General features: G+C 36.7%; 1 protein-coding gene across 5 annotated transcripts in view; it reads left to right on the top strand.

Moving 5' to 3' along the window:
- The window catches only part of NALCN (sodium leak channel, non-selective), a 238,764-nt gene that overhangs the window by 34,390 nt on the left and 188,892 nt on the right, over positions 1–15,482 (top strand). For 4 of the 5 annotated variants that reach the window (XM_038129675.1, XM_038129695.1, XM_038129686.1 and 1 more), the window contains exons 4-6: positions 3,794–3,877; positions 5,455–5,594; positions 6,558–6,686. In XM_038129675.1, the coding sequence (XP_037985603.1) occupies positions 3,794–3,877; positions 5,455–5,594; positions 6,558–6,686 (353 nt within the window). Of the gene's footprint in view, positions 1–3,793; positions 3,878–5,454; positions 5,595–6,557; positions 6,687–15,482 lie in introns of those variants that run through there. The other variant, XM_038129711.1, reaches the window with a different exon arrangement.

Genomic DNA, 15,482 nt, shown 5'->3' with positions numbered 1-15,482 from the left:
CTCCTTTTCAAATAATGGTAAATCTGATTATTCAGGGCAAATATCATATTACTTCTTTTATTTATTTCAGACAGACTCAGCTGGAAAGAGGCAGGAGGGGAAGGTTGAGAGAACAGGTTGTAATCAGGTATTAAAGGGAAACAAAAATTCCTGAAGGCAAGCTAGGAGGCAGAGGAGGCTGTTGATTTGCAGGGACTTGCTGTTCATCCCAAGGTGTTCCTGAGGTGTTAAGAGACAAGCGAGGCAGAAATTACCTCAGGGATGTCTGTGCTATCATCTAGCTAAGCTTGTCTACCTTACTACTGAGATACTGAAATCGTTTGAGAAAATTATCAGACAAGCAGATTGCTTTATGCAATTTGGGGATTAATTTTCTAGAGTATTCTGTTTTCAGGAAGGTTGATAATGAAATAAGCATTTATTAAAGAATTGCAGTCTGTCTAGTCTCCACTTCTCATGTGAGTTAAACTGTAATGGCTCTCATGGAGTGACTGCCCCAAGTGTTATTAGTTCTGTCTGTGGTTCTCTCTGTATTTTGAACTGACTCACATTTTCAATGCGTTAGGTCCTAATTTTTTTCCCCCGTGAACTTGTATAATGATTGTTCAGGGCACCTAATATTGGCTGTAGGCATTTTATCTTTATAATGTGCTCAGCACAGTTGGGAAAGTGGATCTTCTGGAACCTTGTGGTGCTTTATTTTAGAGGAGTGGCAAATGATTTTGTTGTCTAGATAGGCTGTAAATCGTGTTGCTGGAGAAGTTTTCAGGACTTCCTGTGCACATCAAGAATCCACTATCCACTGTAGGCAGTAGGAAGTCAGCAATTTTAATGGCTTTAAGAGGTTTTGATTAGTCTCTGCACAAGGCTTCTTGTCTACAGTACTAATCCTTCATGTTCTGGAATAGTGCATTCAGAAGAAAATGCTAAATGAAACTTCATCAATAATTCTCAGATTTCAGCAGATACAATGGAAAAAGGTCGTGGGGTTAACACATTGCAATACTTCAGCTATTTTAGGTGAGATGTCACCAGAGGTATTTAAATGTCATTTACTTGCATTCCTTTCCAAATCTAAGAGCTGTCATTGACCGTGAGTGTGGTATTTCAGCCTAAAGATGTTTTTCAAATGTGAATGAAACTCACTGTTCATTGCTTTTAATAAAAAGTTCTAGCCTGTGTTTAGCCAGAATTAGATTTTTCATGGAAATAGCACATATATTCTGATTTTTGCAGTTAGCAGAATGTAGTCCAGCCTTGAAAATGCTTCCAACAGCAGCTAACATCCACATGTCAATAGACAGTATAAAAGCATTAAAGATTCCCCATCACATCCACTGCCAGAAAAACTGCAAATGACATTAATAGGATTTAGCCAAAGCCTCTCTACATTAAAGTGAAAAGAACCAGGAGCTCCCCTAAAAGGAGTTGTTTCTTCAGATGTAATTCAGGTGTGCTGAGTTTCCGTGGGTGATGTGCTGAAAGCCTCCTTTAACTGGGAGGGTGTAGCGGTGGAAGCAGTCCGGGTGAGACAGCGAGAGCAGTGAGCTGGTGCAGCAGCATAACTGCTGAGAAGACTGGAAAGGGTCATGACATCTTCCTTTGTAAAGAGAAAACAGCAAAGCTGCTTCAATCATACCACATCTATTGTGGAGAGAAAAAGCAGTTTCTAAAAAAAGATTTGGGTTTCAGTGAGAACTTGGTGGGTTATTCAGAGGAGGGTGAATACAGGAACTCCTGGCTAAGTTCATGCCCAGATCTGCACAGCACAACTCAGGGAAGACTTTTTGTTTAGACAAAGGATGCTTAAGAGAAGAAAAGTAATGTTCAAGGAGTTCTTCAGCAAGAGAAAGACCAATCAGCATTTTTGTTCAGAGCCACGATTGAAGGACTCAAGTAGCATGTTGATGCAAATCTCATTGGAGATTTGTTCCAGAGTAAGAAATTTAGAGTGTGAGTAGCTGATCTCTGTGGAGAAATAACATGTTTCTACTTCACAGGTACTGAGCATAACCACTAAGTAGCTGAGCTCTCTCAGCCCTGATTCACTCAGTTACTGATTAGAGTTATCAGAGTTACTGATTAGCTCAGAGTTTATGTGGGGAACTAAGTTTACTTTCTTCAGGAATTACAGGCTAGAATTATGATGCAAAAGTTCCTGTTCTGTTGTTTCCCTGATTTGCAGTCTTCCTCCTCACAGTTCTTGAATTGAGAACTTTAACGTCCTTATGTGTTAGAAAATCTTTGTCTGAAGATAGTGCCAAAGTTCTCTGTCCTCTGTTTCTGATTTGAAAATCACTTACTGTATTTTCCTGATTCCCTAACAGGTCACTTCTACCCTGAAGAATTTTTGCAACTGAAATAAATTTTTAAAACGTATTTTGTCTCTATTTACACAATATATCATGCTGTCACCTACTGCAAGAAATAATAAATCATTTTTAGGATAGTGCATGTCACTGAAAATATTAGATGAAAACAAAACATTTTGTCTGTGCTTTTAGAATCAATGATAATGCTGAGACTTAAAAAAAATATTGAAATAACTATAACTGACATGAATAAAAATGTTTATAAAGGCAGGACTCGCATATGAGGCCAAAGTCCAGCAATGGCTTCAAGATTCTTGAGACATGACAATAATTTTTCCCAATTAGAGCTGTGAAAAGTGGATGTCAAACATTGCCATTTGCCCCTGGTGATCATTTAAGAGGCCCAAAGAGTGTGCATATAAGACAGGGAAAGCTGTATTAAATCTGTTATGGCAAACTTCATTTAAAAAGGTGTGATTTTGTGCCCTGAGATGCGCTGTCATTTTCTCTGCATATGTTTCTACATGAATGGGATATCCACTTTCCTTAGGGGTATTTTTGTCTAGTTTCCCTTTCAACAAGCTTCATCTCTCTACATGCATTTGTTCCCCAACTTCCTCTGTGCTCCACGGGGGACACAAAGCTATCTAACACTCATCCATAATCTGTCTAATAAATGTAGATATTTTTAAGTTCACTGTTTGAAGTGAAGTATCAGGCATTAGCAGCCGAACAAAGAAATGTTTTTTATAGCTTGCAGTAGAGGGCCTGTGTTGCACGTTGTCAGGAGTGGTGTGGAACATGAGGATATAGTAACGTGCAAACTGTAACAGAGGTTGAGAATAGTGCAGTATAAAGGAAACTGAGCTTGGATAGAGAATTCTCCATGCTGCCTTCTAGGAGTGATCTCTGGATTGGACTGTCACCAAAACCCATCATGTTCTGATGTTACAGCGGTTACTGTCAAGTGTTTTTGAAATAGCAAGGCTTCTCCAGAGCATGGAACATGATTGAAAACTAATGAAAAAATGAATATAAAATGATACTGATTTAATTGAAGCTGTTCAACAGTACTGAAATAATTGAATAGCACAATGCAAGATTGCCAGCATTTTACACTGATCTTCCTGTGTAAATATTTTATAATGAGAAATACAATGGAAAAGTAAGTCCAGTGTTCATTTTTTGGTGTGATTTTTGATTTTCAGCAGTCTTTGTAAGTTTTTTTTTTTTTTGACACAAACTTAGAAATATCGTGCAAGAATAAAGTTAGTATTTATTCATCCACACAGTGTGTATATATGTTTCCAGTATATTCTGATCCAGATACTAGGCTTTTGGAGTCTTTCAAAAGTGGCCTTTTGAAAGTGCACAGGAAGAGCTGTGCACTTTTAAAGAGCTCTTCCAAGAGCTCTTACTTATGATATTTGTAAATTCTGACAATGAACAAAAATAAACCTCTTAGCTTTCTTTTCTTGTAGGGTGATAGCTCCTATGTAAAGGATCGTTGGTGTGTGTTTGATGGATTCATGGTCTTTTGTCTTTGGGTGTCACTGGTTTTACAGGTAATCATTTCACTTCCTTTTACAATTAATAGTTCCTTAATTGTGAAAAAACATGGCACAATCAAATAAATGTGAATTGTGGAAGTAGACTTGTATATGGATCAAATTGTTTTAAAAAACCATGCTGAATTCAACAGATTTATAATTGCACATTGCAGCACATCTATATTAGTAGTAGAATTTATCTTGATTATTTTTTTCTTATTTGATCTGAAGCTTGTTAACATAAATCCTGCTCAGTCAGAAGGAGAAAGATCTTTATAGAGACATTTCTCTTACTCCACATGACAGTTGTGTTCGTTTCCTTCCAGTGAGTCTAGTAGGGTGCCATGGTGACTAGCTCAGGCACCTAAATGGACTATTATTCCAATGGTAGATGTTTGCAATTCTGTAGTTTTAATGATGTAGTGGAGTGGTTTCATGCAGTATCACTCATACCTTACAAAACATTTTCCAAAAGTCATGTTAAAGCACAATGAAAAAAAACCAAAGCATTTGGAAGCAGTTTGATCATTTTTTATAAAGCAGGGAACTTGGCCTTTTTCAAAAAAACTGCAGTGTTAAGGTATAGATGAAATTTTGTCCTGCAAATCAATCAGTCCTTAAGTGTAGCAGGTTTTCTGGGTAAGAACAGTTGAAAACTCTGACACTGAGCTTACAGTAGCATAAGGATTGTAAAAGTTCTGTAGTGTTTGCTGTTAGACACTTATAAAATTTCTGACAAATTAAGGACGCATAGTAATTTTCTGCTTTTGACACAGGGGAGACTTTGGTACACCTTGTACACAAGCAGAATGAAGGCTGATTGTTACAGATAAGACTGTACATTACCCAGTTCATGCATTGCCAGGTTCCCTCTCCATTTTCTTAGTACTTTGAGCAAACATTAAATCAAGCAGTTACTCTCTGAGAGTGAGAGACAAGGATTAAAACAAGGTATTTGCAGCCAATCATTCAGCTAAATACTCCTTATTGAGTGCATAACCTGTCAGTATATTGAAGAAATGGTTCCCTGTTCTGTGCCTTGGCTGAAATCTATATTGTAAGTGGAGTCTAGGAGATGATGTACAATTTTGTCATGGACTTGGAATTAAATGGAGGATTCATAATCATGTTGCAACTCATAGGCAGTCTGTGTACATGAACTTTTATATCACAGTACAAACCTTAGTGCTGTGCAATGTTAACAGATACTGATTTTCATTTTGGAAATATGTTAATACTTCCAGCAGTGTTGTGGGAAATGTGTGGGGCAGGACTGGCACAGAAACTGGCAGCTTGCACAAGATTGCAAAGTCTTCTTCAGTTGTTTGAGACTCAAACATTATGAACATGAGCAGAGTATATTTTGTGATTTTCATAAGGGTAATTTAGGTGTGAATTAAAATATTTGCAAATACTTTTCTTTTTTAAAAGTGTGGTAGAAATAAACTGTAAAGTAAGCCAAGATTGAAAATTAAAATAAAAAACGTGTATAGTATTAATATACTTTTATTTAATACTTTTAAAAGCTCTGGAGGTGAACACAGGTGCAAGACAGGGTCTTCAAGACAAACTACTGATTATTTTCTTTGTAGGTGTTTGAAATAGCTGAAATAGTTGACCAAATGTCACCTTGGGGCATGTTACGGATTCCACGACCGCTCATTATGATTCGAGCATTCCGAATATATTTTCGTTTTGAGCTGCCAAGAACTAGGATAACAAATATCTTGAAGTAAGTAAGGCTGTTGTCTGAAAAATAACAGAGCTTATTTAAGTTATTTAACTTATTTAAAAAACAGAGCTTATTTTTGACTTAGAAGACTGACTGTGTAGTCAATCAATGACCCTTCATACTTAATGGGCATTTTTCTCCTGAGTTTTAGTTCTGGCAAAAAAATTCTTGGTATTTTCTGTATTTCAGGAATCATCAAATTTTTTAAAAAACAATCAAAACTTTCAAACGTTTCAGTAAATTTTAATTTTAAAATTTTAAAGTATTTTTTACAAATATTATTTAGTATTTTTTATATTTAATATTTTTTATAATTTTTACAAATATTATTTAGTATTTTTAAAGTAAATTTTAAAGTATTTTTGCTAATAAATGTAGCCAGCAATTTTCAACCAATGGCAGTAAGTTCCATTAATATGGCCATTTAATAATCAAAGTGATTACCCTTAGTAAGGTAATATTTATGAATAACATTACATGACCATATGCCCTGACCATTCCAGTTACTAGTGTGCTTAAATTTGTGTGTATACAGAGATGCAAATAGCACATGTAAGTGTGCTTGGTACAGCATGTAATGACAAAAAACATGCCATGGTAATGTGAAAGAGTTTTTGGTCTTTATTCGGTATCAAGTTTATTTCATTACTGTATCTCATCTGTATGAGTCATTAAATACTATTTTGCAAAAGCCAGATTTTACACATTTTATTTGGGTGTTTTTTCCACCCTTTGCAGTTTTCAGCTGGTTTAATTACCCTTAGGGACTGAGAAAAAAAATCACAGCCTCCTTTCCTGTTTGTGCACAGAGTGAAAGAACAGTTTTAACTAGAAATGTTCTGCAGGATGAAATACTGTTCTCTTTGCATGAGCATATTTTCTATTCTATAGATTCTGGTTTTTTTCAGAGAATATTGCTTTGCATTGCCTGTGCTTTCAGTGACCTGTTTATCTTTTTGCCAGGCGTTCTGGAGAACAGATATGGAGCGTTTCAATTTTCCTTCTGTTCTTTCTTCTCCTGTATGGGATCCTGGGTGTGCAGATGTTTGGAACTTTCACGTACCATTGTGTGACTGATGACACACAGCCAGGGTGAGTTTGTCTGTGCAAGCATGACATGGGCCTGGTCTTTCATTGCTTATATTTTATTTTAGTTGGCATCAGTAGATGTAAAATGGACTTAATAGATTAAAAGCAGTCCAGAAAAATACACTAAGGCAAATTGAGGAAACAAAAGTAGTAAGAATTATGAAAAATACAGATTTTAGCTTGACAGAGAGATTACAGTTTGTGGCATTTGGCTACAGTCTGACTTAAAGGGCTGAGTGACTCTGTATGTTGGGTGGGGCAGGGAGGTGACGGAGCAGGAAAGCAGAGAGGACTTTTAAAAAGAGCATTGCCACTTGTGGCCAACCTGGGTCACTGATGATTCATCAGCTTTTGCACTCTTCTATCTTTCCCTAGAATGTCTTTATATGGGGCCAGACCTAAAGAAATCCTAGAATCATAGGATCATGGAATAGTTCAGTTCTTTAACAGTCATCTAGTCCAACCTCCCTGCAATGAGCAGGGACTTCTTCAACTAGATCAGGTTGCCCAGAGCCCTGTCTAACCTGACCTTGCATGTTTCCAGGGATGGGGCCTACACCACCTCTCTGGGCAACCTCTTCCTCTATCTCAGGCCCTTTCTGAATTAATAATTCTCTGCAAACTGATGCTCAGATTCCAAGACCCTCTTTTTCCCCAGCCTTTGCAAAATACTGATGATAAATATTTTATGCTGGTGATAGAGTACAAATCATGTTCTTGCTTCAACATGTACTTAACCACAAGATTACCTTGAAGTACAATGTAGCCTCTTGAGTCACTGATACAGCTCATAAAATCACAGATAATATGCTTACCTGTCCTATTGAATTGAGGGCTTGACTGTGTCCTTGAGTACCATTACATTGTGAGACTGTTGCATCTGTTTCTTTCTTTGGTCCCTGTTCCTTTGGATACTGTTCCTTTGCATAGGGAGAGGTTGGCTCTGGAGTTGCAGCCTCTATTTTAGTCAAAATTGGATCCTTTTATTCCTGTTTTGAATTTGTCAGAACATAAAATTATTAGAGTAAGCATTGTAAGAAAGCAAAACACCACTTAATCTGCTAGTGAGCTGAATAAAATTTCTGATGATTGCAAAACTCTGTGTTAAAGCTTTTTCTAAAATAGAACCTAAAACCTATCAAATATAAAATTAGAATTGGCAGATACAAAAAAAGGTTATAAAATCATTTGAGAACATGCTAGACCAAATACCAAAATATGGTATTTTGTTAAATTAAAAAGAAAATTACTTTGAGACATTTTCCTAATTATATAATCAATAATATAGTAAATTGTGGAGCTAGTCTTCCTATACTTCATGTACATATGTTTTTTCATTCTAACTGTTCCTCTCTTTTTTAAGAGAAAATCTTTATAGCACAGATATTTTGACATTTTCCTGTAGACATGGGGGAAAAAATTCTTTGTAAAAAATTTGCTTGTGGTAATGAGAAGGTCTGCAAATCTGTGAGTTACAGAATGTTGTTTAAAAAATGAGTGGAATACACAATGCAGGAAAGATTTGGCATCATGTAATTGCTTGTGTCATTAAATATAACTTTTCCTTGAAATCAGAAGAAAAAAAAATGAAATGTGGCATAGTAATGTTTGCCATATGGAAATTTAATTTTGTAACTTTGGGGCTGCCCATAAAATTCTGTTAATTTTTTCATTAGTTTATTTTAGATGGTATACAGAAACCCTTCAGTTTTAGGTTTTTGAAAGGCTGGATTACAGGAAAACCTTAAAAGGGACAAATATCCAGTGTATAAAATAAAATTTAAAACCTGCCTAAATAGAGTTAAAGTTGGAAAAGTCAAGTATGCAGAACAGAGGGAATTTCAGACTTGAGGCTGAATATCTAGCCTTAACTCTTTTTTCTTTCAATATCATCAATATGATATTAAAATATATGTTTTTAGCTGTATAAGTATTAGAAATCTAATTTAAGTTACTTTTAAGGTACCTGGGATAGGCACCTTCAGTAAGCAGTTAATCACTTTTGTCATCTCCAGACCAGACTTATAATTTTAAATGGGCTCCCATGATTGTGTATGATGACTACAGTTACATTGGACACAGCTTTTTTCCCTAAAAGCTGTTCCTCCAATTGTTCTGATTAATGGTGCTCCTCCAAAGAACAACATACTTTTTTCTTTGTTATTGATATGTGGATGTATACCTCAGTTTTGGCATACTGCTCATTCCTACTTTGAAAATACTGATTTCCTCTTCTTGTCTGTAATACTCATCATTATATATTGTGAAGATTTACACCTATTTGTTTCTGTTTTAAATTATGAGGAATTCAGTGCAGAAGCTCAGATTGGAGTTAGGGTGTGCCTTCCTCATGTAGATCAGGACTGACCTTCCTGGATTTAGCTCCAGAATTTATAATTCCCGACATGGGCTAGAAAAATAAATATAGAGCAAGAAATAACAGTTCTGGTGCAAAAAGAGGACAATATGGACAGATATTGGTAAAAAATATAGTTAGAAAGAAGGGGACATGTCACTTCTGGATCCAGGAAAGTTTATTAGCTGGGATGTAGTAGAGCACAGAAGTAGGAAAATTGCCTTGCCAAATTTTGCTTTTGTCTTTGAGGTTCAGTTTCTTAATTTTATAATGAGGGTTAAACATTCCTCTCAGAGGTTGAGTCTGTCTGTCTGTCTCTCTGTTTCAGGTGGCTCAGTTCCAGGCAATAGAGAGTGGCCAGAGTTGGCTGTACTTGTCCTTAAATAACTTCTGTCTTTAATGAACCACAGCTGTAAATTTTCATTATTTTTTCAAACCAGATCCCAGGCTCCCAAGTCAAGATTAGAAAAATGAAAAGGCATCCCATTAGTGACCACCTGTGAGAATTTTAATTTTAGGTGATTTGCGTCTTATTATGCAGAACTTCATGGCAAGCAGGAAGGGTAAAATCTTATTTTTGTGGTCAAGACTTGATCTATTTCTGACATTTTAAAAATCACTCTTAAGTCTACTGACTTATGAATTATTACTATGAGGGAGTCAAGTTTCTTTTGAAAATGGTGTCTTAAAATCTTTCTATTCTTTTTTATTTGAAAGGACATGTTGTCTTCATCAGACACTTATTGCCTCTTTGACTGTAGCAAGTTCTTTTATCTTTCCATCCTTCTCAATGCCCACAATGCCTGACCTCCTGTCTCTCCACCTCCTGATGTTAGCTATGACAAACAAAAATACTGAAGTGAGCTAACCACAATCTGAGTTTTCATTCTGTCTGAGAAATCAGCAGACTTGCTTACAAAGGCTGAAAAGTTTATTGTTCTTGTTTGATAAGTCCTTTTTTCCTGTATTCTTACAATTGTCTTTCCTATATGGAACATTGTCTTCTTCTTATACAATTTTGTTACTCTATTTCCTCATAATTATGACTTATCTTTTTTCAACTATACCGTAAAAAATTTTTCTTGATGATATCTCCAACCAATATATCTTTTCCTGTCAAGAATTGGTGTATTATGTAGATTTCCATGGTATAGATCTTCTTTAGTTTAGTCTTAAAAGACGGTGTGTTTGAAATGTAAGATCCAGTTATCTTGATAAATCTATATATTATAGACAGTTTGACAGGGTTATTTTTTTTGGCTTTTTTTTGTTTGTTTTTGTTGTTGTTGTTGTTGTTGTTGTTGTATCTAAGATTAATTTCAGATATATACAATATAAGGTGAAAATAGTTGTGTTCCCAGATCTACTGTAATTTACTCTCGGTAACTCCAGTATACCAAAGGTACTTTAACACAGTACAGGAGAAAGGAATTTTTCCTAAATCATTTCTGTAGCTTCTTCCTGCTTTTTTTTATTTTTACTCCCAAGATACATTTGACTCCGCAAGGATAATTCCAAAGCACATGATAGGTTTCTATGTATTCCTCAACAGTAAATTTTCCTTTTGTAAATCTCAGTCTGCACTGGAGCTAAGGGAAAGGAAGCCTCTTCAAAAGAGAAAAAGCTAATATGGCTAACTGCCATAAATTGTAGTACTTACCTATTTATTTTCCCAAAGTCATTCTTTAAGGTGCCTTTTTTTAACACTTTTGGTAAGGTATAGGCTGAATATTTCTGCAGGCCTGTCTGCTGTCACCATGGAGGTCAATTTAAAATTCTTCTTTGCAAAGTTTCTTGTTTAAAGCAGGAGATGCCCAGGAAAACAGATAAGAAAAGTAATTACTGAGTAATGGAAAGATCTAAGAGGCTTCTGGTCATCTTTCCATCTGTCTATGGATAAGCCACGAAAATGTCATAAAACAGCTTCAAAGACTCTGAAGCTGAAAGTTCACCACAATATCTAATAGAGGAAATAAATACAATTAAAAAGAACAAAAGGAATTTGAGATTCTGTCTTACATCAGCAGTGGGAAAGTAAGAATGAGTAATTAGGTTTCTGGGAAAGGGAAGAAATCAAAGCCCAAGCTCAAAAAATCAATGTAATAGGACTTCTTTAACAGAGCGCATTAATTAATTGATTTTAGTGGACAACCAGATCTGCTTTAATAATGTCTTTGGGACTTATTCACAATCTCTCTTGTAGCATGTCTCTAGTATAAACTCCTCAGGGACAAGAGAAATGGAAAAAAAATTACTTTTCCAGGCCTGACATTGTTTAAACCCCAACCAAAACCAATTAAAATACAGCATCAGTCAAAAAAGGAAGTAATTCAGTTTAAATGGACTCATGTCAGAAGAATGCATGAGAGAGCTGATGTGGTGAGCAGTATTAGTACCCTGGAAAAAGAGCCTTCAGGAGTTGGGCTCTTGTCACTTTCAGGGGGCATGTGATTTCTGAGCAGAAATCCTGTTTTTTATTAGAATTGTAATAAGGATAGTTACCCAAAGTAATTACACTGTTGATTAATTTAACACATATTTTACACTGGGTTTTTTTTTCCAGCTCAGTTTAAACAAAAAGGTGACGTTTTAGTGATGGTTTAGGATAGAAGGATGGGAACCTCCTGGTGGCTCAGTAATGACATGTACTTGTCTGTGTTAAGATTTGGAGTGGTTTAAGTTTACACAATTCTCTGTCTCAGTGCAGGCATCAAAGTTGATTGATTTTCTTCTCAGCCTGTCAATTTTTATGAGATTTTTTAAAGAATAAGTCTTTTTGAGTAAACTGGAGTGGATTTTATACATTATTGGGAAATTGGCTCACTATAAATACAAGAATTAGAATAACATAATCTCCTCTTTGCTGTAGGGAAAGTTTTATATTGAGCCTCAAGATTTTTACCTGATAATCACTGTACAGAAATAACACCTGGTGAGTACTGAGCTTTCATGGAAACCTGCAGGGGACCAGGATTCCCCGAGTCAGAATATCCTCCAGTGTATCACAAAATTGAGGGAAAGACCAGACATCCCCAGAAAAATGGAATCCCAAGAGTGGTCTCCCCTGAATCTGCCTGATGGGTGATCGGGTAGTGTTTGATTTCTTAAACATAAAGGAAGCTAGGAAAGTTCTGTTCTTTATATTGCAAGAGGAATCCAGGCAACTAATAGAGAAGGCTGTGGATGTCCTGACATTAAATAGCAGTTATCGCTGAGCAGTACATCTAATTTAACCTTGAAATGCTGTGCAAAAGGATCACTTCTAGATGTGCAAGCATTTATAAGGAATGCTGAGAAAGTATTTTAAAAGAGATCTGTTTCCGTGTTGTTTCAGATCTCTTTCCATGAGTGATCTATTTCATACACTGTTTTGAAAACCAGGGGACTGTTTTCAGTTTTGTATTGTTGCCTGGAAGCTGAATATGATGCTTAAATTCTATTCCTCTCCCAATCCCTTGGATTAATGCAATTCAGTAAGGCCTCAGAAATGCTGGAATATTCATCCATCCTGAGATATTTGTGAGCACACTGAAGCCATCATCTCAGGTATTTTATTAATTCTCAGAACTTGTGGAGAGTGGGTGGGAAGCAGGAAAGCAGTAGAAGTTGGAAAAAGGAGGAAGGAGACAGGACAAGAAAAGCCAGGGAATTATATCTGGGATACTGTAGGCTTAACAGCCTGAAAGAATTTGGTGGTGAATAAACAAAACTTTTGTAAGCAGTTGGAAGAAAACAAGGAAGTGAGTAGGAGCTAATATGGATTTCTAAAGGATAAACCATGTCAAACAAATATAATTTCCTATGGCAGCATAACAGCCATGTGAATTGAATGTCATATTTCTTTAGTTTAGAAAGGCTTTGTAGCAATCTCACAGGACGTTTTTGTAAGCTGGCTGGAGAAACATGGTTGAGGTGAAAATAATCATAGAATAGGTCCAAGACTGCTTAAAAAACATGCTCAGTGAGATGCTGCTAATATCAGAACAGAAAGAACGGGGATCCACATAAGTCTGCCATGTGCTTTTTGGAGTTTCATTAACATCCTGCATGGTGGGACACATTGCACTGAGGATGTTGTGAGGTTGGGAAGAATTGCACATGTTTCAGAAGGCAAGATTAGAATGAAAATGGTCTTGAAAAATTGAAGACATGCTCTGAAAAGTTGGATGAAAGCAGCAGGGACAATATATTGCACTTAGGAAAAACCAGCTGTACAAATACAGCATAGTGAGTCATGTGGCAAAGGTAGTTCTGCATAAAGTGATTTAGAAGCATAATGGAGGAACAGAGATCAACAGTACTGTGCTTGTGTAAAAATGTAAAATTGTAGTATCTTACAACAGATAGGCATCGTCTGGAGAAAGTCTAAAGGAGACATATATATAGAGAAAGCAGAGTTAATAAAGAGTGTTCAGCAGTTTTTAAAATTTAAAAAAGTAGTGGACATATCAGTGGTTTTGCATGTATAAGCACTTTTGCACAAAGTAAGGGAATCCACTTGCCCTTTCTGTAATACACTAGAATAAGAAGTACATGTACAAAATTTCAGAACGAGAACTTCATGTTAGACTGGACATTAGGAAAAATGTTTGCACTGGTAGGTATAAAGTTGCACCTATTTCTTAGACAGGCTCCCATTTTCATTCCTGAGGATCTTTAAAACAGTCTGTGGGAACTTCTCTTGGGAAAAGTAGAAATAGGCTGGGGCAGAGAGCTATATTTAATGTCCTGTTGAGTGTTCATATCCAACCTTATTTTTCTGTGATTTTATGTGGTCCTTCTTGACATAACAAAGGGTCAGGTATTGTTATCCTGGGCATCTGAAGAACAATTTGCCTTTGCTACATCCCTTTTAAAGGGAGACACATTGGAAGTGAGGAGGATTGAATGCAGAGCTATTGTACATTAGGACAGAAGTGAGAGTGGCTTCCTGCAGTTTCTATTGTTTTCACTCCCTTTGTGTACCAACTAAGGTGACAGCCTATTCATGGATGTTCCAACTTCATTTTTCATCCTACCCCCCATGGAATGTCCAACCCTCCCACCAAAAAGTGCTTTTTACTATCAGAGATGCTATTATTAATTTTTTTGTTCCACTAACATAAAATACTCAATCTTTACGTCTCCTATCATTGCTTTTTTAGCCACTTAGGTAGTTGGTCCCTCACTCCCCTGATTCCTCTCTCATGTAAGATAGAAGAGTTTTTAGTAAATTTCAAGAAAAGCCGCTAAATGCAACATTACTCCTTAGTGTAGAAGACCTGCCTTTATACTCCGTGAACTACACTGTTTGCACTTCACATAAATGCATACTGCATTCGCTCTTTTCCAGTGCCTAAAATACTTGCCATCCTTTTGTCCCTGTTGTAGCAGACTGTGCTGAGTTCACTGATGTGTTATTTGACCAGTTTTCTTCACAAATTTGTACACCACTGCCACCTTCTTCCTTTCAGCTCCTTGTCTTCATCTCCAGTTTGCCTCAGGCTTAGCATCCTCATGCCTTCTCCTTCTTAGGGTGCCCGCCAAGGCAACAGGAACAAGAGTCATTACCCGATACAGTTTAGCCTTTCGTGCTGTCTGCCTCTTTTCTTAATTGTCATGGCCATTGCCCAGCGGCAGTATTAAAACTACAATCCAAACCAACTTATTGTACACCTTCTACCTGGCAGGTTAATGAGAAGGGCTTTTCAGCTGCTATTTGAGTACAAAGCTTTGGTTACAATCTGTCAATGCCTCATTCAATTTTTCTTTAGAGCTGGAGGTAGCCTGAAGTCTTGAAGGCTAGACCAATTTGAAATTTTACATTTGGGTCTCTTGGAAACCCAGCAATATTTTAGATCCCTGAAAAAGTTATTTGACCTTACTGGAGGTCTGCAACTGTGTATTTTAATGATACTTCTGTCTGCAATGCCCTGACAGAGAAGCCCTTTCACCAGATAAAAGAGCAATCCAGTTTTGGCAGTAAGTCTTCCTGCCTACTTTGAGTACCAGCCATGCTATCAAATGGAGATATCAAGCTGCTTTCTCTCTGGTAAAGTGAGAGCTTTGGCAGATGGGCCTTGTCAGATGGCCAGTCACTGAGTGCTAGTTTCCTTTTTGAGCTAGATGGATGATGTTGAAAATTTTTTCTTAGGTGCTCAGTGGTAGCAGCTCCTATTTCTGGGCTAAGTCACATCTCCTGCCATTTCAGATGTTTGTGACTGGTGTGTGTAAATGCATTTGATGAAGGCATCCTGTGTATGGTCTTCACACTTTGTAACACAACTTTTAGGAGGGAATTAGTTTTGCATGCAGTTCAGATTTAGATTCAGGGCAGTATTTTCTTATCACGCTGAAGATCACTCTGTGTGGTGCTTAAGGAAAAAGTCTAGTGAGATAAAACTGCATGTTGCAGTGGTCCAAAGAAAGAGTCAGGAAAACCTTCCCCACTCATTGGTTGTAGC

Source organism: Motacilla alba, chromosome 1 (genome assembly GCF_015832195.1).
Source record: "Motacilla alba alba isolate MOTALB_02 chromosome 1, Motacilla_alba_V1.0_pri, whole genome shotgun sequence".
Lineage (NCBI taxonomy): Eukaryota > Metazoa > Chordata > Aves > Passeriformes > Motacillidae > Motacilla > Motacilla alba.
Note: the sequence above shows the minus strand (reverse complement) of the source record. Positions and strands in the feature narration are given on the sequence as shown.